General features: G+C 42.5%; 1 protein-coding gene across 4 annotated transcripts in view; it reads left to right on the top strand.

Moving 5' to 3' along the window:
* ASTN2 (astrotactin 2) overlaps positions 1-23,155 on the top strand; it is an 837,042-nt gene that overhangs the window by 353,898 nt on the left and 459,989 nt on the right. For all 4 annotated transcript variants that reach the window (XM_081803478.1, XM_081803479.1, XM_081803480.1 and 1 more), the window contains one exon: positions 20,750-20,917. In XM_081803478.1, the coding sequence (XP_081659604.1) occupies positions 20,750-20,917 (168 nt within the window). The remainder of the gene's footprint in view (positions 1-20,749; positions 20,918-23,155) is intronic.

The raw sequence follows: 23,155 nt of genomic DNA, 5'->3' as shown, positions 1-23,155 counted from the left end.
TGAGGTTTTGATTTGGATTTCCCTGACACCAAGCGCTGTTGAGCACTTTTTCATATGTCTGTTGGCCATTTCAAACATCCCTTTCTTTTTGCCAAAATTCTCCTTTCCCTCCACTCCACCTAGCTGTTGCCCTCTGGTGCTTCAGCATTCAGCTCAGGTGTGGCCATTTGGACCTTGCAGAGGAGGTGGGGCTCTGTGTGCCCCGAGGTTCCTGATTCATCTTCATCATAACACTGGTGATGCTCTGTGATATCTGTCTGGTTATCTCCCAGCCAAACTCTATGATAATGTCTGGCACTGTCTCTTCCACTTTTAGGGGCTCCAAATTTTGTCACAGTCTCCAACATAGAGTGGAGCCTAGTATGTTTACATCTATTCCCCATTCAAGACATAAAATCAGGTCACATGATCTGACAATGAGATGGACTTCTAAACACCAGTCTTGAGCCAGGAAATGTAAGCTGCATGGTTTACAAAGCTCTATCTGGAACAGAATGGAAAATGGAGAAGATGGAGAATACAGTTCTCACTGAGGCAGATCTCAAAGGATTCTTTTTTTTTTTTTTCCGAGAGAGCATGAATGCATGTGAGCAGGTGTGGGGGGAGGAACAGAGGGAGAGGAAGAGAGAGAATCCCAAGTAGGCTCCATGCCCAGCGCAGAGCCTGATGCAGAGTTCGATCTCACAACCCCGAGACCATGACCTAAGCCAAAACCAAGAGTCAGACACTTAACCAACTGAACCACCTAGGCACCCCAGATATCAAAGATTCCTGGAGAAAGTAGGGGTTGAATTGAGCATCAAGGAAGGTTGATCTTGGACAGATCCATCATCCTCCTCAAAGAATTTGTTTAAAGATACAGTGGAACTGATTTGTGCAAAAGGGAATTGGTCTCAGCCTCTCCCCTCTCCCTGATGGACCTGCTGTGTCAGCCTTCAGCACCACCCCCTCCCCATCCTCAGGCCCCCCAGTAAGATCCCTGTATACAAGGAGCACATTCTTACAGCATATTGGGTATTCCAAATACAATGTGAGGACAGCAACTTGGTATCTGGAGCCCTCCAGTTGCCTTCTCAGTCTCTCCAGCCTTCTGCCCTTCCAGGATCAAGCCCACTCTGAGAATCTAAATCAATATAATATTAGATGATTATAAAAATATCAGCTAAAAGTCATCATGTGCTCTGATGTGATAGGCAGTGTACTAGATATTTGACCTGCAATGTCTTCTTTAATCTTTACAGAACTTACTTACACATTGAAGAAATATTTATTTCATGTATCCTTATGTGTCCTGGAGTGATAGAGATGCTGTCCTGAAAAAGACATTATGAATGCCTCTGCCTTCATAACGCTTTCATTCTCAGCAAGAGACAGACACCAAAGAAAATTAGCAAAATAACGAAATATGTTGCGGCAGTGAAATGAGTGAGAGCTGCTGGGAAAATAATTGAAATGGTGGAAAACAATTAAAACAAAGAGGCACGTTAGGATGTCAAGCTCAGATACAGTGGTCAGAGAAGACCTCTCTGAGGAGGTGCCATTTAAGCCGAGACATGCAGGGTGCAGGGGAGAAAAGTGTGTTCCAGGCAGAGCACATTCAAAGCCACCAGAATGATGGGACATCTGGAATGAGATCTGCCCAGTTTTGGGGAGGGGGGTGATGGGATGAAGGGAGGATTGCAGAGGAGAGCAGTGACCAGATCTTCTACGGAGGAGGCATTCTTGTTGCCTTTCCCCTGGAAAGGAACTGATGTTCAGCAAAGTCGGGTTCTGATGAGTGCTCTTTGTTCGGGGACATTTGCTCTCTGCCCCAACTTTGTGTGTTCAAATTCGCCTGGGCCACCCCACTTCCATCCAGTTAACACAAAGGAAGTCTCAGCATCCCGTCTCTGGTTCCTTCTCTCCTGGACTTCTCCCCAACCCCCTCGCCTTATTTATCACCTTCAGCTCATATCCTGCATCTTCCTGGTTCCTGACAGTTTCTGCTTCTTTTCCTCTGCCTGTCTCCATGCTGAGAACCAGAGATAGATTGACCTCTCTTTTGGACTTGCTGCTCTGCTCTGTCTCAAACACAGCCTTCCTGCCCACTCTGAATCTATCCGTGATGGCGCCCCAGAAACCAGCGCATTTAATCATCTTGGGACCCAGTCCCCAATTTCCACCCGACACTTGTCAGCTCATTGTTTGAGACCCATAATTTAAAGGGGATTGGAGTTTTACTAAGCAACCTGAGTTCCTACAATTATAAAGGATAGATAAATTGGTAAGGTGGAATGTCAAGCAGTGGGTGATAATTATTTTTTAAAAGGAATTTGTCCCACCTCCCACTCATTTAAGTCTAGTTTTCAAAAATCAGTATCCTTGTCTGTTACCATAGAAGATACTACTTGGGGAATTTCAGGGCACTTTCCTGTAATGGAAATGAGAAAGTCAAAAAAGGAACACACCAGCTAATAATATTCCTTTTTGCCTGGGGTACTGCTCATGATTATTTCTCAGAAGTGATCTTTAATTGTTCCATCTAAAGAGTGTGCATCTTCTTCCCTCTGACTGTCTCTTCATAGAGGTTTGTGAATTGGATCCAGCTATTAGTCCCACTTACTAATTTCCTCTGAGCCTTGCTGGCTGAAGCACTGGGCTTGGAACAACTTTTAATTTTGTTTTTAATTAAATTTCAGTTGTTTCAAATCACTCACTTTTAATGTCATTTCTTTGCAGCCCCCAGAAGTTGTGTGTTCTTGTTTATGCACATACACAATCTGATGTCTGTGTATCCGTGGCATGGCTAAAGACGGACTCCTGGCTGGAGTCCAAAGCAAGAGTGGCAATTAAGAAAATAGAAATGAGTCTAGAATGAGCTTTTGTTTACACTGTTACATCCAGAGCTAATATGTTGTTTAAGCAGGAATCTGGGTTATTGTGTTTGTTTTTGCCAAACCATATTTGAACGAGGCAACACTCCTTTGTATATCACAAGAGGATAATCAAATATATGTAGGTAGAAATAGTATAAGAATAGCTAACACTTACTAAGCATTTATTACGTACTAGGTACTGTTTTAAGTACTTTACGTGTATTACCTCATTTACATTAAAACAGTAATTTGAAACAACAGAAATTTAATTTACATAATATTATCTCCCACATTCCTATGAGATTATTATCCACCGTTTTATAGCTGAGAAACCCAGGCCCATTTAACTGGATCATTATCACTTGGTTAGTTCCTGGCAGGGCCAGAACATGAATACTGACCTCCTGACTCCGTATCTCTGCCCTTAAGCACTGTACGAGACACGCTGATGAAGAGACAGAAGGGCTTCATCATCGCAATGAACTTAACAACAAACAATGTAAAAACGAACTAGTTCTTTGCCAAAGTGAAATGATGTTAGTTTTATGTGTGGTCTTCTTTGTGGTCTCTGCTAATGCCCATTCCTCTTGTGTAAACTGTGAGGCTGCAGTGCGGGGTTTGGTTTGGATTCATGAAATTGTGCTTTGGGTCTTTAAGTGTGCTCTCTGAGATATTAAGCCCTCCGGAAAGGACAATTAAGTTTAAAAACAAAAACATATCCATGTGCCAAATGTCCTCCATATCCTCTGGGTTATCTTGCATTATTTGCTGTTGTGCTTTCCGACTCGGAACAGAACCTAACCAATTTGCGATCTCAGAAACTTCACATCTTATTTTCTTTGCAGGGAATACTCTTTAACTGATATCACCACCCTCCCTCCTGTCCCCCAATACACACACACACACACACACACACACACACACAGTTGGGTACTCACAACAGCCGATTTCCTAATCCACGGCTCTCCTTTTTTATTTGTAGTCCTGTGAGTGTTGATGCATTTCCCTGTTTAATGCTCATTTCCTACTCAGCACTATGCACTTTTTATAGCCTAGTGCTATGGTGCCCTGTCTTTTTCACTCCCTGCTAAATATCCAGTACTTACAACCAGGCCTAGAGTACATATGGCACTCAATAAACATTTGTTGAATGTACAGATAAATACATTTGGACTTCAGTGTAATAACCAACCTGCTGAGAAGCAAAGTGACAGTAGATGAAGCCCATCCGCCAGAGTCTGGACATCCAGACTGTAGTCCCAGGTCTGTCATTAAATAATTGTATGTAACTCTGGCAAGAACCTACTAAATATGCCCTCCTTTGTATCCCTGGTCCTAGTCTATTGGGTTGATGACTCTTTTTGTGTATATCCTTCCAGAATTTTTACTACTCACACACACACACACACACAGAGAGAGAGAGAGAGAGAGACACACATACTGAATTGCTGTTTGGTTGTTTGTTGAAAACCTGAGATAAGGTCCTACATGTCATTGGCCTTTAGTGCCTTCAGCCTCTTTGTTTGTGACAGGGGAATGATGATAATTCGTAGAACATATGTGCTTACACACAGAGTATAGTATGATTGAATGCCAACCACTCTAAAAGTATTTTATATTCATTAAATTCTTCCTGACAATGATCCTAGAGGAAGTGACTATTATTTTCCTCTTTTTTTTCAAATGAGGGAAACTGAGTCCCAACAAGGGTAATGGGTTTATCCAAGCTCGCACAGCTCCGAGCAAGATGTCTGACCCCAGATCCTCCCATATTTCTTGCCCCAGGACCAAGTGAGACATTGGTTGTAAAGGTGTCATACAGCACCTTACATGCTAAGCAAAAATTGCCTACCACTAAGGCTTGAGTGAAATTTGAAGCACCACTAGAGAGTGGGTGGGGAGAGCTGTGTGGTTTCCCTCTTTTATTTCCATGTGATAGCCTCTAAGGTGGTGTTCCTCAAATTGAAAGCACCATTTCTCACTTCATCCATCCATCCACTCAGAATGTTTCCTGATCACCCACTAAGTGCCCAACCCTGGGCCAAGAAACAGTAATTTGAAGATACATTAGATGTGGATTGTCCCTCAGAAAGCTCACTCTTTTCTGAGGTGGATGAAACATCAGCACACCCCAATCCTGGCCAGATGGTGGGAGCTGGGGGCGGGGTACTCAGTAAGTATGTGCTAAACTCCCATGCATTAGCAGTGACACTGATGTGAGGAGAGACGTTCAGAGGCCAAGGCATTTGGGACAGAAGGACACACAGGTCCCTTCTGAGTAAGAGGACAAGGGAAGGAAGAGTCTGGCTTTGGCTGGGCCCTGAGAGGATTGGTATGGTGAAGAGGACATCCCCGGTATGGAATCAGCCTGCACAAAGCCGGTGGGGGGGAGGCTAGGAAGGACATGCATGGAAGGGAGCAACAGCCCCATCCAGTCTTCATCCAATGCCCCTTCTGTTCCAAGGGAGGGAAAACACAGTCCTTAGTTGCCAGGGACAAAGAAAGAAAGAACAAACACATTTTGGTGACCTACCATGTGTTGGACTTGATACTCTAACTTTATATATATTCTATCCTTTATTCCTCCCAAACCTTCTGAAGCAGTTGGTATGAATACTGGTAACGGTGGTGTCAGTAGGAATAATAGCAGTAGTAGTAATAGTAAGTGCAACAGCAGTACTCTTACTACAAAAGTAGTAGAGGAGTGAATGAAGAACCTACTAAATGTGCCCTCCATATCCCCGGTCCTAGTCTATTGGGTTGATGACTCTTTTTGTGTATATCCTTCCAGAATTTTTACTACTCCCAAACACACACACACACTGAATTGCTGTTTGGTTGTTTGTTGAAAACCTGAGATAAGGTCCTACATATTGTTGGCCACCTTGCTTTCCTCATCAACCATGGATATCTCAATGTGCCTTTATACACAGGAGTTATGCGGTAGGTACTATTGTCCCCATTTGATAGAATAGGAACCCTTAGGCTCACAAGGTCAGGTAAGGGGCCTAAGTCAGCTGATAAATGGCAGGATTGGTCTCCCACCCATCCTGGCTGGCTCCAGGGCCTGGCTCGCTAAAGCCCCACCATCTCCCTTTGGGAGCAGAACGAAATAACTCATCCTTCACCTGTCGTATACCAGAAATGTGGATCTCAGCCATCCTGTATCCTGCTTGAGCCTCAAGACCTTCCACTGGCCTTCAAAAAAATCTTATCCTTCCTCTCCTTATCTTTGCCATAATTCATAGTAGGGTTTGGCTGGTGAAGGGCTCATGGCAGTGAACCTTATGGTGAGGCAAAGCTGCACATCTCCTTTGTCATGTTGCTCCAGGTACCAATATTATATATTTAGGCAGCTGTTCTCATCTACGCCAGACAGTGAAATCTGTTCTATCAACATGACTGTTGAAGCCTCCACATTTTTGGAAGCTTTATCCTATGTAGTCCTTTGCAGCCTCATAAAACAATTAGATTTAGGCTTAGCATTAATTTGAGTTATTGTCCAGTTTCCAGAAAATATCTTCTGGAAATGTCATGAGGATGTATTGCATGTCTTTGGAGATATTAAGTATTGAATTACAATATTATGTCACCTTTCCCTGCCATCTCTCTCTCACACACTCAACACGGTCTGATTTATGTTTCAGCCGCTACCATGAGAAGTTTAGTACTTAGAGAAATAACCAGAGATGAATATTGACAGAAGCCGAACACACACACACACACACACACACACATCCAGTAATGAGAAGAATAGGAGGCATCCTGGTGTTACAGACAGAGAGACCTCTAGGCTCAGAGACAGGCAGATTCTACTTGGGAATGATCAACTTCCTAGCTGTGCAACTGAAGACATGGCCCTTTAACCTCCTTCAGCTTGAGTTTTCTTATCTGTGAAATGGAGATAAAAAGAACACCTGCCCTCCACTGTTATTTCTAGGCTCAGTTCCATTAACAATATCAGCAGCCTAGTAAAACCTCCCATTTGATAAGCACATCCAGTAAGTCAGGTTCATAGGCAGCCACACTGAATATGCATGCAAATGCTCCAGGGTAAGTAGTATTCATTCCCTTTTTGAGGAGGGAGCTGAGAAAAGAAATAATAAGCATTTTGTGAGGTCACTCAAATAATAAGTGGTAAGGGCACGTGTTGAATCCAGGTTTGCCAATCCCAGGGTCTGCGCTTTTTCCACAGAATTGATTTCTAGACAGAAGAGAAGAGAAGAGAAGGCCAGAGACCTAAAGAGAGAGAAACACGCACGCGGGCGCACACTGACAGCGAGAGACGCGAAAGCAGGCAGGTGCCTGGGCCTAATTTGGTCGGTTGGCATCGAACCCACAGTGTAGTAATGAAACAGATCCGGGAGGAATTGCTAATATGGTTATTCTTAGCACTCGCAGTTGTGAGCCATCTTTGCCAAACAGCCCCTGACGTTCGTGCAGATTCTTTGGGAAAAGCAGAAAGAAGTATATGTCATAGAAAAGGGTGGACCCGAAGAGGGAAGAGCAGGGCAGGTTGAGCAATAAATTTAAGCTGATGGATCTGGAAGGTCACGCACTGCATCCATTCATTGGGTCATGCAGTCAGGCAGGCCTATTTTAGCCACACACTTAGTATGTTCATTAGGGATTTACTGAACCCAGTATGTGCCAGGCATTCTTCTCTGCCATGTTACTTCACTTCTGACCCACGTGGTAAAGTTGTATCCCTCATTCCTGTCTTCCCCAACTCACCCTGGGAAACGGTGAAAATCGGAGGTGCTCCTGGGACAAGCCATGGCTCAGCACGGGAGGAAATGAGCATACTTGGTCCAGCAGGCAGGAGAAAGGTGCGCGGTTTTTTTTTTAATGAAACTCTTGTCTATGTCCCGGGCAGAACCCCATGGAGCACAGCTCCAGGAGGCACCATCCACATAGGATACAATTATTCGCAGAATTATCTGTGCTTACATGTATGTACACACATGTATGCATATATACGTGATCACATGATTATCCAGTTATATGTACATATATGAAATATACAAACATATAGATCTTTATGGGTAAACATGCGATTATATGTAGAATGAATGGTTTGCTATGTCAGTTTTGTCCCCCTGGAGTAGGACAACACAGAGGCCGTAACCAGCATGGTCCTGTCCTTAGGCAATTCAAATGCATTTTATGTAATGGGCATAGAATCTCTATGAAGTAAGTATTTCCATTGTACAGATGAGGAAACGGAGGAGGACTTGCCAATATTAAATGATTGGTTTCAGGGTCACACAGCAGGTCAGTGCCTGGAATAGGATTTAAACCATACCTGTTTGACCCTGTAGTCCAGCCCTCCGCCTCCCCTCCGAAATCCTATCTTACTTGGGCAACTGATAGAGAGGGAAATTTTTCAACACAGTAGGCCCCTTTATCAGTAGTTTCACTTCCCATGGTTTCAGTTACCCGCAATCAACCATACTCCAGAAGCAGATGATCCTCCTCCTGATGTATCATCAGAAGGTCAGTCTTAGCCTCACACTACGTCACAACACCTGCGTCATTCACCTCACTTACTCTGATCACACAGGCATTTTACCATCTCACATCATCACAAGAAGAAGGGTGATACAGTAAAGTAAGATATTTAGAGAGAGACAACATTCACATAAATTATATTACAGTATATAGTTACAGTTGTTCTATTTTATTATTAGTTATTATTAATCTCTTACTATGCCTAATTTATAAATTAAACTTTTTCATAGGTATGCATGTACAGGAAAAAACATGTGGGGTTTGGTATTATCTGCAGTTTCGTGCATCCACAGTGGGTCCTGGAATGTTTCCCCTATGCATAATAGGGTACTACTATATTAGCAAATCAGAGCTACAGGACCTTTGAGTTTTGGGAGCAACTGTCCACCATGTTCGTTCAAGAAGCATTGATCTTAGATCAAAAAGAAATCCAACACTGAGGTTGGGTTTGATGCATATATTCCCAATGAAGTCAGGAAGAAAGTTAAAAAAAAGAAAGAAAGAAAAAAAATTCCAAAATAAAAGCAAATAGTTGCCTTCAATCTTTAACAATTCTTCTTTAAAAAATTAAATAACCTAAAAGAAAACAAGAGGTATTTCGTGACTTTGTTCTTTTCCCCTGCTGCCTAGCTTGGTACCAAATTGTTATATCCCTGGGGAGAAAAATAATTTTTTTGAAATCTCAACACTTCAAACCTCTTTCATCCAGACTCAAACATCCCTAACTCAACTTTGAAGTAAGAACGGTGATATATAAAGGCATGTGGAATTTGGTAGCAATCTTTTTAGCCAGACTTTGATCACAATTTGAAGTGGGGAAGACAGAAAACAGTAGAAACACAATTGCCTGGAGGAAATCAAGGAATCCTCCATTTGGGGAGAGAAAACAAGGCTTTAATACAGCTTTGTTGGGAACTATTTCTCTAACACAGAACACTCAAAATACCAGTGACCAGTCCATCTTCATGCTTCCTTTTAAAGGGGTATTTGGTGATGAGTCCTTCCATGTTCTTCTATGACATGGACCTCTCAAACTTATTACCATTTGACACCCCCAGGGTGGGAGCATTAGCCTTGAGACAACTCCCCTCCATGGGATCTATTCTCGATTGTCAGCGTGGAATACTGGGACAGACCCTGAGCTCTTGGGTCACCACACCTGGGCTCTGGCCCAGTCCCAACACCTTCCAGCTCTGTTGCCCTGGGAAAGTCAGTCTATCTCTGACCCTCACCTTACTCACAGCTAGTTGTAGATATTTCACTAATCCCAGTGGGATCTTGGGCACATTCCTTTCCTTTTTTAACCCTCAGTTTATCTCTAACTAGACCATCCACTCTCAGTGTAGACAAGAATACCTCCAAAGATATGAAAATTGATTCTGAGGCAAGGGGATGTCCTTTTGCTCTTTTTCTTTATGTACAGCAAAAGCACAGTACATACACATATACACAGCATATCTGTGGTATTAAAACTTCATGGATTGGGGGTGGTTGAGGAATAGAATGTCTAAAAAGACTTCTTCACAGGTGATAATGAAACAAAAAAAGGCTGAGATCCTCTGGACTAAAGGAACTCAAAGTTTTCTAACCCTCTTTAAAATTAAATATATAGGGGTGCCTGGGTGGCTCAGTCGGTTGAGCGACTGCCTTAGGCTCGGGTCATGATCCCGGAGTCCTGGGATCGAGCCCCACATCGGGCTCCCGGCTCGGCGGGGAGCCTGTTTCTCCCTCTGACCTTCCCCCCTCTCATGCTGTTTCTCTCTCGCTCGCTCTCTAATAAATAAATAAATAAAATCTTTAAAAAAAAATAAAATTAAATTAAATATATAACTTAGCTTCGTAAAATTATGATCTATTGTGTGATTGTTCTAAGAAGATTCTAATTTTAACCAAGTTTCTGTCTTCTTCAGAGCTTTTAAAAAATAGTATTTGAACAAAAAGAAAGAGGCCGACCCTCTTTAAAATAGCCAATGGAACTTCTTCTCTGTGTTTTCTTAGTTTTCTTCTTCTCTTTGTCATTTGCATCTCATTCACATGCTTCCGCAGGATTGCATATTCATTATAATCTGGCTGCCACTCCCTTGTCCATCCAATGATGTTGCAGTGTTTGGAACCAGGTCAGGTAGCAGACTGGGCATCTGTGGGTGGATGGAAATAGCTTAGCTCAGACTAGGGTTTTTATCCTGGGCTCCACGATCCCTGGGGGCGGAGGGGGAACCCATGGATAGAACTGTGTTTCAGCTATTGGTTCCCTTTGTAATACCATGCATTTGAAAACTTTATTCTGAAAAGTGACCCATAGGGATCCATGACAAAAATAAAGGTTAATAAACAGGGCAAATGCTGGGTTTAAGATGTTGTTGTCAAATAAGACAGAGAGTACATTAGTTCACTAGGGCTGCTGTAGCAAAGTACCGTGACTGTGTGGTGAAACAACAGAAATTTATTTCCTCCCAGTTCTCGAGGCTGGAAGTCTGAGATCAAGGTGTTGGCAAGGTTGGTTTCTTCTGAGGACCTCTCTCCTTGGCTTGTAGATGGCTGCCTTCTCCCTGAGTCTTCACATGGTCTTCCCTCTGTGTTTGTGTCCTAATCTCCTCTTCTTATAAGGACACCAGTCCTATTGGATTAGGGCCCTAACCTAACGACCTCATTTAAACGTAATTACCTCCTTAAAGACCCCACCTCCAAATATAGTCATAGTCAGAGGTACTGGGGGTTAGGACTACCAACATATGAATTTTGGGGAGGGTGCCAATCAGCCCGGGACAGGTAGACAGTACAGAGGAATAGGTTGAAGTTGACGCAAGCAAAGGGGGAAAAAAATGACAGAAGAGACAAGAGCTTTAAGAATATCCGGAGAGGGCGCCTGGGTGGCTCAGTCGTTAAGTGTCTGCCTTCAGCTCAGGTCATAATCCCAGGGTCCTGGGATCGAGTCCCACATCGGGCTCCCTGCTCCGCGGGAAGCCTGCTTCTCCCTCTCCCACTCCCCCTGCTTGTGTTCCTGCTCTCACTATGTCTCTCTCTGTCAAATAAATAAATAAAATCTTAAAAAAAAAAAAAAAAAGAATATCCGGAGATAAGAGCCTAGAGAAAAATGTCTGATGACTCTATCAGAGATAGTTGTAAGAGAACCCCGCCCCCCCAACCCACCCCATGACTCTAGATTGCGGCTGCTCTCAGGAATTGAGAGGTCCCAGCTCTCTGGGTTGTCTCTGCCCCTGCTCACAAACCCTCAAACTGCTGTTTTTAACCTCATGTTTGCAGAGTTTTGTCATTTGCTCCTTAAATGGCTTTCAGTCAATGGCAGGTGGTGGGATGTATTCAAGGCTCTGTGGACAGGGGAGAGAGGTGGGAGTGGGTGCACTTTTCATGGGTCTGTTGGGCTGAAGTTAGGTGGGCTCCTCCATTCTGCTTTGTCTTAGCATTGTTTTCCATCCTGTGCCCCTGAAAAGACCTTTCTCCCAGGTTCACGCTCCTGACAGATGGGATCATCATGGGAATATATGATGTAACATTAGGAAATAAACCTTTAATTATTTTTCACATATTCTCAAAGAATGAGGTGGGGTGGGGGGAGAGCTGAATACATTTGGCCGAAAAATTACCTGAGCATCATTTGTGAAGACCATCTTTCCATCATGCAACCTTTCATTCCTCTGCTTCCCATTCACCACTGTGACCAGAGCCTTCTTTTGAAATCTTCCATCCACAGTTCTCAGAGGTCTGTCTCATGATTCGAGGTATAATGAAAGGGATTTGCAGCTGCCGTCTGGCTCGCCAGGCAATTTTGTCTGGTGATACCTCCTTCCGTGGTATTTTTAGTTCTCATCTGTAGCTTTCTGTTTCTTTAGGGGCCGATATGCCTCTGGCTTTTCAGAGAAGACTACGGAGTGGACTGAGCTCCCCAGCTCACCTCTGATCTATGCTGCACAATTACAGAAGCAGGCTTATAATCAATGTAATTGAAGATCAGAGTTAATGAGGACCTCCGTGCCCGTGCAGTCCCCTGAGCAACGCTGAGCTTCAGATTCTAGATAAGGAAACGATTGGGCTGAACTGAAAATCCATTTGGCTAATTAGATGATGTATATTCCCACAAGCCAGTGGGAGAAAAAAAAATACATACATACATATATATATATATAGAAAAATAAGGAAACATGACATTTTAAAGTTGAGATTTTGGCAAAGATTCACTTCAGAGTCACTGCTCTCTGGGGAGATTGATATGAACACAAAGAGGAATCTCAGAGCACCCAGAAAATGGGGGTACTTTTGATCCAAAGCCAAGAAAATAAAACAGGGTCCATTGGAAAACTAGAGATATATGAGATGTATGGAATAATGTATTTATATTCCTTTCTTGTGTATTTATTCTCAAAGTAGTGCTAGAAATTACCCAGAGAGAGCTGCTTGGCACTCTTTGGCCTTACTGTGCTTGTGCTCACTCTCTCTCTCTCTCCCCCACCCCATCTCTGCACACACACACTACCCAACATCTTCTGAACCTCCACTGTACCCTAAGCACTATGGTGATTGCAGAGTTAGATAAGGCATAGTCTGCTTTCAAGAAATGTATGATCTAGATGGGAGAATAAGAAAGGGGAAATAAAAAAAATCATGATTTGCCTTCAATTTGCTAAATCTGAACTCCCTGGAGTGTGAGCACTCAGTGGACAGACGTCATATTTTGCTCATCCAGAGGCAGGGACAGGACCCAGCACATAGTATGTGCTTTATTTGTTAAATGCATAAATCTATGGATGAATGAATAAATCTATGACATGGCGTATATAGCTGGTAGTTGAGTGCAATACCTTGTAAGTATGAGAGAGAATAAGAGATGCACAAGCCAGGTCTGAAGGTGAGCCTTAAGGGGCAAATGTCACTTCAACTTTTGCCAAGTTTGTTGTTCCCCTTTGTATCCTTCCAGATCTAGCTTAAAGGCCATCTCTTCAGCGATTCCTTTCTGATACCCCTTTTTCCTTCCACTTATACTCAGAGATGCCCATCCTTGTCATGCAGTGCTTTCAACACTCTAGGTTGTATTATATCTATCTGTGCACACATTTGATCTCCCTTGTTAGTCCATAATTTTCTTGATGGATTCAATCCATTTATCATTCTCTATACCTGTTTCTTATGCAAGGAGGGGCTTAATAAATGTTGGTTAAATGAACATGTGGATTAAGTCTCGACAATTATGTTTTGTGCAGTTACTTCCTCTCACTATCTGATGTGGCATCTCCCTGACACATGTCCTTGCCCCTTCACACTGAGTCCCTCCAGCATCTCTACTTTGATCATCCACACCACAAGCCCATGGGCTGAATGAGAGCTCAGGAGCCATGATTGTCAATTCAAGTTTGGTTTGGGACTGGGGAGACACTGAAGGGCTCATCTTGTATTCTGGCTCTCCCAGGATAAAAACAAAAAGACAAAGAAACAAAAGCCTTTGGGATCAACGTGGAGGCATTCCTGCTTCACAATCCCATGAAGTTAGTTGGAATTCCCTCTAGTCAAGCACAGAACTCTGATTTAATTAAAACAATTCATGGAAACTAATGAGAATGAAAACACATCGGCCCAAACCTATGGGATCATTAATTCATTCAACAGACATTCTCTAAACTCCTAATATGTGCCAGGCATTTTGCTCACGGCTGGATTGATAAGGACTAATGAATGAGTCATGACCTCTTCCCTGTAGGAAAGCACTATCTATCAGAGAAAGCAAAAGACCTTCCACACTACAAGATACATCCTAATGGGGGATGCACAGACTATCAGAAAAGAAGCAAGACTACCATTGAGGGCAGCTCTGCCTGATACCCAACCAGAGCCCCAACTCTCCAGACAGCCTAGAATAATGGGCAGGTCCCATCTTTGGTTGCTGAAAAACCTAGAGTCAGTTTCTACTTTGGCCACTTACTAGTTGTAAATTTGGTTAAATCAGTTTCTCTCTGAATGTCATGTTTTCCTTTTTTAAAATGGGGAAAATACGTACCCCATAAGGCTGTTAATAAGAATTAAGTGAACAGGATATGTAACACATTCATCCCAGGGTCTGGAACAGAGAGGGCATTCAAAGGATAGTAACTCCCTTCTGCCATTAAACCAACAGTTACCTTGGTAGAATACCTTTTAAAAGCAGTGAATGAGAACCTACTTTTGAATCACTCCCTTTTTTTTTTTTGATTTTTTTTTTATTCTTATGTTAATCCCTATACATTACATCATTAGTTTTAGATGAAGTGTTCCATGATTCATTGTTTGTGCATAACACCCAGTGCTCCATGCAGAATGTGCCCTCCTCAATACCCACCACCAGGCTAACCCATCCTCCCACCCCCCTCCCCTCTAGAACCCCGTTTGTTTTTCAGAGTCCATCATCTCTCATGGTTCATCTTCCCCTCCGATTTCCCCCGCTTTGAATCACTCCCTTTTTAAAAAAACTTATTTTACGTATTTATTTCTTTGAAGGGGGGATGCGTACAAGCAGGGGGAGGGACAAAGGGAGAGGGGGAGAGAGAGAATCTTAAGCAGGCTCCACGTCCAGCATGGAGCCCAACTTGGGGCTTGAACTCATGACCATGAGATCATGACCTGAGCCGAAATCAAGAGTTGGATGCCTAACCAACTGAGCCACCCAGGTGCCCCAAGTCACTCCCTTTCACAGAGACTCTCTTCTCATATTTAAGAGAGATCAGTTAACCAGTATTGGATTCAGAGCTTTGTAAGTCTGTAAGAAATCCAAATAATAACTAAAATGGCTCCTGCTAATTGAGATTTCACAGTGTGCTGGGGGACTTCACATACTGCAGTGGATGTTGTCGTGCTGTGTCCAAATCTCTCATTAGAATGCAGGCACTCTTCCCCCAGCTGCCAGGAACATTGGTGGTTGACCACTTGCTCTGAGTCTTTCTTGGAGAAATGTCCTTCATTGAAAAGGACCACTTCACCCAAGCACATGTCCCTTCCTTGAGGATAGCCTGTAGCCTATGGCTGGTTAATGTGGGGGTACAAAGGCCTGACACATTGTCTTGATTCAGGACAACTCTGAAGGACCTTCCCAGCTCCAGAACTTCCCCTGGGATCAGCTGAGGGCTTTGCTCCAGCTGCATGGCGATTCGGCTCCTTCCTCTGCTCAATTCCACTTTGCTCCTTGCCAGGGAACCTCCAGCAAACCTCCTGCATGCCAGTCTCTGCCTTTGAGTCTCATTTCTGGTACACCTGACCTAAGATACGTGCATTGTCTCATTTAATCTTTATATCAATCCTATGAGGGAAAAATCCGTAACCACATTTTTCATGGGAGATGACTGAGGATTTGTCCACGTTGACAGAGCTTGTGAGTAGCAGAGGGAAGATCTGAATACATGTCTTGCTGACTCTCTTCTCTGCATCCCTGCACTGTGTAGCTTTCCTGAAGTAGTGGGATTAGCCAAACTCAGCCCTGGGACACAATTCAATATCCATCCCTCAGTCTTTAGTGAGAATAAATACAAGAATTATCCATTTAAACAGCATGACTGTGCTTTTTAAAAGAAAAATCTGTGGTTGATACTGATGTTCGGTGCCTTGCACAGGGACCCATGTGACATGTTTCTGCTTGGGCTTAGTTCCAGAGGGGAAAATATGGCTTTGCAGATAGATTTGCATATCTTCCTTTGCCAGAAATTTGAAATATGGAATCCAGCAGACTTCGTCTTTTTTTTTTTATTTGCTTTAGCACCAAGGATTTTAAGGCCAACTTCAAATGTGGTCATTTCCTTATCTCTGAGCATGATGCTATCTATCCCTTATACTTTTCACATAGGATTCTCTTTCATCCTCACCAAAAATCATATTGTCCACTGTGCTTCTATTGATAACTCATACTGTAAGATGATGGAAATCGCATCATCTGTGTGAGTTAGAGAAGATAGCGTTGCGTGCCATGCCCTTATCCTTTTTAGAGAATCTTAGGTTCTCAGGGCATTCAGGTAGGGTCTGATGTGATCCTGCCTGCCTGGCTATTGCCCTTTGGACCACAGCTGGTCACCAAAGCCAAGAGGAACAACCAGCAGGGTCTGTTGTGACCTGACAGAGAGGTTGCTGTTAAACCCATATGATGCCCAGTAGCTGAGTTCCTCTTGGGAACTTATTGGTTGATAGTGAGGTAGAGAGAAGCAAATGTAGGGAGAGAAGCTAAGTCATGCTATTTGTAAAACAATTTAAGATCTGCTGCTGAGGTCTGTAGATCTGCCATAAATCTAGAACCACTCTCCAAGTCCAGCATTGTGGAGCTTGGTCCTAGTTGAACTTTTTGTTTTTCCTTTCCCCCTGTGAAATTTGACTTTTACTATATATTTTTATATGTATTTTCTCTGTTTCTATTTTTTCCATTTATTAAGTTTTTTAAACTCCAATTTCCGTATAGTTAATATACACTGTTATATTAGTTTTGGGTATACAATATAGTGATTCAGCAGTTCTATACATGACTCAGTGCTCATCATGATAAGTTTACTCTTAATCCCTATCACCTATTTCACCCATCCCCCCACCACTTCCCTTCTAGTGACCATTAGTTTGTTCTCTATAGTTAAGAGTCTGTTTCTTGGTTTCTCTCTCTCTTTTTTCTTTGATCGTTTGTTTTCTTTCTTAAATTCTACAAGCGTGAAATCATATGGTATTTGTCTTTGACTTATTTTGCTTAATACTCTGTAGCTCCATCCGTGTTGTTGCAATTGGCAAGATTTCATTCTTTTTTATGGCTGAGTAGTATGCCACTATACACACACACACACACACACACACATATATATATATATATATGTATGTATATAGATATACATACACCACATCTTCTTAATCCATTCATCTATCTATGGACAATTGGGCGGCTTCCTAGTTTGGCTGTTGTAAATTATGTTGCAGTAAACATCCAGTGCACATATCCCTTTGAATCAGGGTTCTTGTATTCTTTGGGTAAATATCCCGTAGTGTGATTGCTGAATCATAAGGTAATTCTATTTTTACCTTTTTGAGGAATGTCCACTCTATTTTTCAGAGTGGCTGCACCAGTTTGCATTCCCACCAACAGAGTAAGAAGGGTCCCTTTTCTCCATGTCCTTGCCAACACTTGTTGTTTCTTGTGTTTTTGATTTTAGCCATTCTGACAGGTGTGAGGTGGTATCACATTGTGGTTTTGATTTGCATTTCCCTGATGATGAGTGATGTTGAGTATCTTTTCATGTGCCTGTTGGCCATCTGTATGTCTTCTTTGGAAAAATGTCTGTTCGTGTCTTCTGTCCATTTTTTAATTGGATTATTCATTTTTTGGGTGTTGAGTTTTACACATTTTTTACATATTTTAAATACTAACCCTTTATCAGATATGTCATTTGCAAATATCTTCTCCCATTCAGTAGGTTACCTTTTCATTTTGTTGATTATTTCCTTTGCTATGCAGAGACTTTTTATTTTGATGTAGTCCCAACAGTTTATGTTTGCTTTTATTTCCCTTGCCTCAGGAGAAAATACCTAGAAAAATGTTGCTATGACCAAGGTCAGAGAAGTTACTACCTGTGCTCTCTTCTAGGATTTTTATGGATTCAGATCTCACATTTAGCTCTTCAATCCATTTTGAGTTTAATTTTGTGTATGGTGTAAGAAAGTGGTCCAGTTTCATTCTTTGCATGTAGCTGTCCAGTTTTCCCAACACCATTTAAAGAGACTATCTTTTTCCCATTATATGTTCTTTCCTCCTCTGTTGAAGATTAATTGATATATACTTGTGGCATTATTTCTGGGCTTTCTATTCTGTTCTATTGATCCATCTGTCTATTTTTATGCCAATACCATACTGTTTTGGTTACTATAGCTTTGTAATATAACTTGAAGTCTGGATTTGTGATGCCTCCAGTTTCAAGATTGCTTTGACTACTCAGAGTCTTTTGTGGTCTCATACAAATTTTAGGATTGTTTGTTCTAGTTCTGTGAAAAATACTGTTGGTATTTTGATAGGGATTGCATTAAATCTATAGATTGCTTTGGGTAGCGTAGACATTTTAACAATATTTGTTCTTCCAACCCAGGAGCATAGAATGTCTTTCCATTTCCTTGCATCATCTTGAATTTCTTTCATCAGCATTTTATAGTTTTCAGAGTATGGGTCTTTCACCTCTTTTTAGTTAAGTTTATTTGTAGGTATTTTATTGATTTTGGTGCAGTTGTAAATGGGATTCTTTTCTTAATTTCACTTTCTGCTGCTTCATTATTAGTGTATAGGAATGGAACAGATTTCTGTATATTGATTTTGTATCCTGTGACTTTACTGAATTCATTTATCAGTTCTAGTGTTTTTTTTGGTGGAGTCTTTAGGATTTTCTATATATAGCATCACGTCATCTGTAAATAGTAGAAGTCTTACTTCTTCCTTACCAATTTGGATGCCTTTTTTTTTTATTATGTTATGTTATGTTAGTCACCATACAATACATCATTAGTTTTTGTTGTAGTGTTCCATGATTCATTTTTTGAGTATAACACCCAGTGCTCCATGCAATACATGCCCTTCTTAATACCCATCACCAGGCTAACCCATCCCCCCACCCCCCTCCTCTCTAAAGCCCTCAGTTTGTTTCTCTTGTCTCTCATGGTTCGTCTCCCCCTCCGATTCCCCCCCTTCATTTTTCCCTTCCTTCTCCTAATGTCCTCCATGCTATTCCTTATGTTCCACAAATAAGTGAAACCATATGGTAATTGACTTTCTCTGCTTGACTTATTTCACTTAGCATAATCTCCTCCAGTCCCATCCATGTTGATGCAATGTCTGATGGCTGAGTAATATTCCATTGTATATATGGACCACATCTTGATCCATTTATCTATTGAAGGGCCTTTTTTTTCCTTTTTGTTGTGGGCTACCTTTCTCTATTACTGCATACATACATTCACCATTTATACCCAATATGCAGCCACCTTGCACAGGCTTTTGTTCCTTGCCTTCAAAGAATATGTGTGTGTGTGTAATGTAATCCGTATATGTATGCATGTATGTGTTCATGTATGTATATATGTGTATATAGATGTATATGTATGTGTGTATATATATATATGTATGTCAAAGGGAGTATTTTAGAGCATAGATTACAAGGTAGGGTCTTTTGTTTGACTTACACAAGCTCTTTTTTTAAAGATTTATTTATTTATTTATTTATTTGAGAGAGAGAGAGTGTGTGTGTGTGAGCAAGGAGGGGAGGAGCAGAGGGAGAGGGAGAGAGAGAATCCTGAAGCAGTTTCCCTGCTGAGTGGGGAGCCTGACATAGGGCTGGATCCCAGGACCCTGAGATCATGACCTGAGCCGAAATCAAGAGTCGGCTGCTTAACCGACTGTGCCACTCAAGACACCCTTAACTTACACAAGTTTAAGAGCAAATTTAAGTCATTATTTCCAAATTGCTTGATTACAATCAAAATCTGAATTTTCAGCCTCTCCTGAAGAAGACCTGACATTCTTGTACCACTGGCTTTTAGATCCATTTGGCAAGAGCTGGCTGGAGCTGGCCTGCAGCTACTCCAGTCTGACAGAACCCGTGGTGCCAGGTCACCCCAAACTCCATTGTTCCCCAACATTAAGGCATTTTCTATGGACCAAGTACGGCTTTTTTTCTTAAAGGTGCTATGGATTTCTTTGAATTTCTCTCTGTCCCCATACCTCCCTCTCTCTCTCTAATAAAATAAAAAACAAAATCTTAGGTCAGGTGGCCAAGAAGCTGCTCAGTTAGTCTCTCCCATTAATATCACATACCTGGCCCCTGTGGGCATTAATGACCCCTGTTAGAGGCGGCGGGGGGGAGGGGGTTGGAGGATGCCTGGGTGACAGGGATATTAGCATTTTTTTCTCTTTTGAATTTTAATGTTTAAGCATTCTTTCCTAGGACAAGTCAGGCCCTGGCTAAGCATAGCATTTTTATCTACATTAATTTATTCAATTTTTACAACAACGAGGTGGGTTCCATTGATATTCCTATTTACAGATGATGTCACTAAGGCCAGAGGCATTGAGTGGCTTGCACAAAGTCAATGGCAGATAAGGGTGGATTCTGCATTTGAACCCAAATCTCTATCAGTCCTAAGGGCCCAACTTTCATCCGCTAGGCTGAACTGTCTCTGCGTCTGATTTGTCTCTTTCTCTCCTGGCTGCCGATACCATGGCTGGCATATTGTAAAAATGCTCTGTCAGTGTGGGTAGACGAGTGCAAACAGAGGACCTGGGGTAGGGGGATTGCTTCCATGCACCTGCCTGTGTTCCTGGCCTGCACATCAGCACCAAGACACATCGGCATCCTACAATCGGAGAGAAAGTAGCTGTCTTTCTCTCTGTTCACCCACAGGGAGCAGCTTTGTGGTGAGTGAAGGGAGCTACCTGGATGTCTCAGACTGGTTAAACCCGGCCAAGCTGTCCCTGTATTACCAGATCAACGCCACCTCCCCGTGGGTGAGAGACCTCTGCGGGCAGAGGACGACAGATGCCTGTGAGCAGCTCTGCGATCCAGAAACTGGTGAGCCGTGGGCTAGGCTGGGGATGGAGGGAGGGAGGAGGCAGGCTGCAAGATGGCCTGCCTGCCTTGTACCTGAAGAATCATGGCTTCTGAGCCATGGACAAGGGGTTTGACCTGAAGGCCCATCCGTTCCATTGGCGGTTAAACCATGTGCTGCTATCACTGGGCCAGGGAGAAAGTTCTAGAAAACCACAGAATCCCAGAAGTAGAAAGGACCACAGAGAGCATCTGGTCTGGTTTCAGCAAAGCAAGGTATCTGAACATCATCAGGCATCCCTGAGCTCAGATCCTATCCACCTCTTACTAGCTGGATGTCCTTTTCCTTTTTTTACCAGTTTTACAGAGATATAATTGACATATAGCATTTTGTAAGTTTAAGGTGTATGCTGTGATGATTTAATACATGTATACACTATAAAATGATTACCACCTTAAGACTCATTAACACCCCCATCAATTCATATACCATTTTTTTATGGTGATAATGCTTAAGATCTACCCTCTTAGCAACTTTGAAGTATATAGAACAGAATTGTTAAGAGTTCACTATGTTGTACATAAGATCCCTAGGACTTACTCATCTTAAATGGGGAGATGTTGGTCATAGGGTACAAAGTAGCTGGGTGTTCTTCAGAAAGACATTTCCTCTGGGTACCAGAGAATGAAAACAGCATTTAACTCACAAGGCTGTTGTTAGGATTAAATGAGATAATGCATGGAAAGCCCCTAGTATATTCATTTACTCCTTCATTTGATAGGTATTTATTGAATAGGCAGACACTTCCCTAGGCACTGAGGATATAGCGGTGGACAAAACTGGCATAATCTCTGCCCTGATTAAGTTTATATTCTAAGGAGACATTCAATCTGCACTGTCTAACAAGGTAGCCACTAGCCACAGGTGGCTATTTAAATTTAAATTAAGTAGAATTAAATAAAGTCAGCATTCATTTCCCCAGTTATGTTAGCCATCTATCAAGTGCTGTGTAGCTCCATGTGACCAATGGCTACCTCTTGGACAACTCAGATATAGAACATCCCCAGCCCTGCAGAAAGTTCTGTTGGGCTACAACAGACCAACAGGAAAGTATATGTGTTGTGTCAGGTGATGATGCATGCTGGGGGAGAGCACACAGCACAGGGGATGCTAAGCTGGGAGTGGAAGCGGAGCCATTATTACATGCAGTGGTCAGGGGAGGCTTCTCTGAGAAGGGGACATTTGAGTGGGCACTGCGAGGCAAAGATGGAGGAAGCCATGTGACTATTTGGAGGGGACGGCATTCTACGCAGAGGCAACGACAAGAACCAGCATGTTGTAGCAGGAGTTCAGGAGTGTGCCATTAGTTGAACAGGAGGAACAGTGTGGTTGGATGGAGGTGAGAGAGGGGAAGAGTAGGAGGCAAATGTGAAAAGCAGAAGATTGGGTGGGGGTGGCTGCAGGGAGTTATATAGGATGACAAGGACTTAGGATTTCGCTCTGAGTGTGATGGGATGTCACTGGAGGATTTTGAGCCCAAGGAGTGACATCATGTGGCCTGCATTTTAACCAGAAGCACTCTGGCTGGTGCATGGCAAATTGACTTCACATTCAAGGGAACTATTATCCCAACGTAGGCAAGAGTTGGCAGTGGCTTGACCCACAGGGTAAGGGGCAAAGATGGTGAAATCCTGGACATTCAGAGGGTAGATTTGACAGGACTTGTTATTGGATATGAAAGGTGAGAAGTGTAGAGGGGTCAAAGATGATTCCAAATGATTCAATCTGGACAGTGGATGAAAGGACATCTCTTTCATTGAGTCAGAGGATGCTGTAGGAGGGTTGGGATTGAAGTGAGGGGGATCAGGGTGCTGTTTGGGATGTAAGTTCAAGTTGACTACTAAACATCAAGTAGAGATAGAAAATAGGCATTGGAATCCAAAAGTCCAATTCAAAGAAGTTTTAGCTGGAGATAGAAATTTATGAGTCAACAGCATACACTTGGTATTTAAACCCAGGAGACACTGTCTTATTTATAGTAAATGCTTAGGAAATGGACCATCTCTTCTTCATCGTTGTTGCTCAATAAATGCTGGTTACTAATGTGTACAAATAGGGAAATAGGAGTTAGAGAAGAGAGTTGCCAAGGTCCCAGAGCAAGTTAGAAATGAAGCTGTTCTTGCTCCCAGTCCTGTGCTCTTCCCTACAACTTATATTGCTATAGTCTCTCTGGAACTTCATCCCTTTCTTCATTAACAAGA

The sequence above is a fragment of the Leptonychotes weddellii genome, chromosome 14 (assembly GCF_054177405.1).
Source record: "Leptonychotes weddellii isolate Sample4059 chromosome 14, ASM5417740v2, whole genome shotgun sequence".
NCBI lineage: Eukaryota > Metazoa > Chordata > Mammalia > Carnivora > Phocidae > Leptonychotes > Leptonychotes weddellii.
Note: the sequence above shows the minus strand (reverse complement) of the source record. Positions and strands in the feature narration are given on the sequence as shown.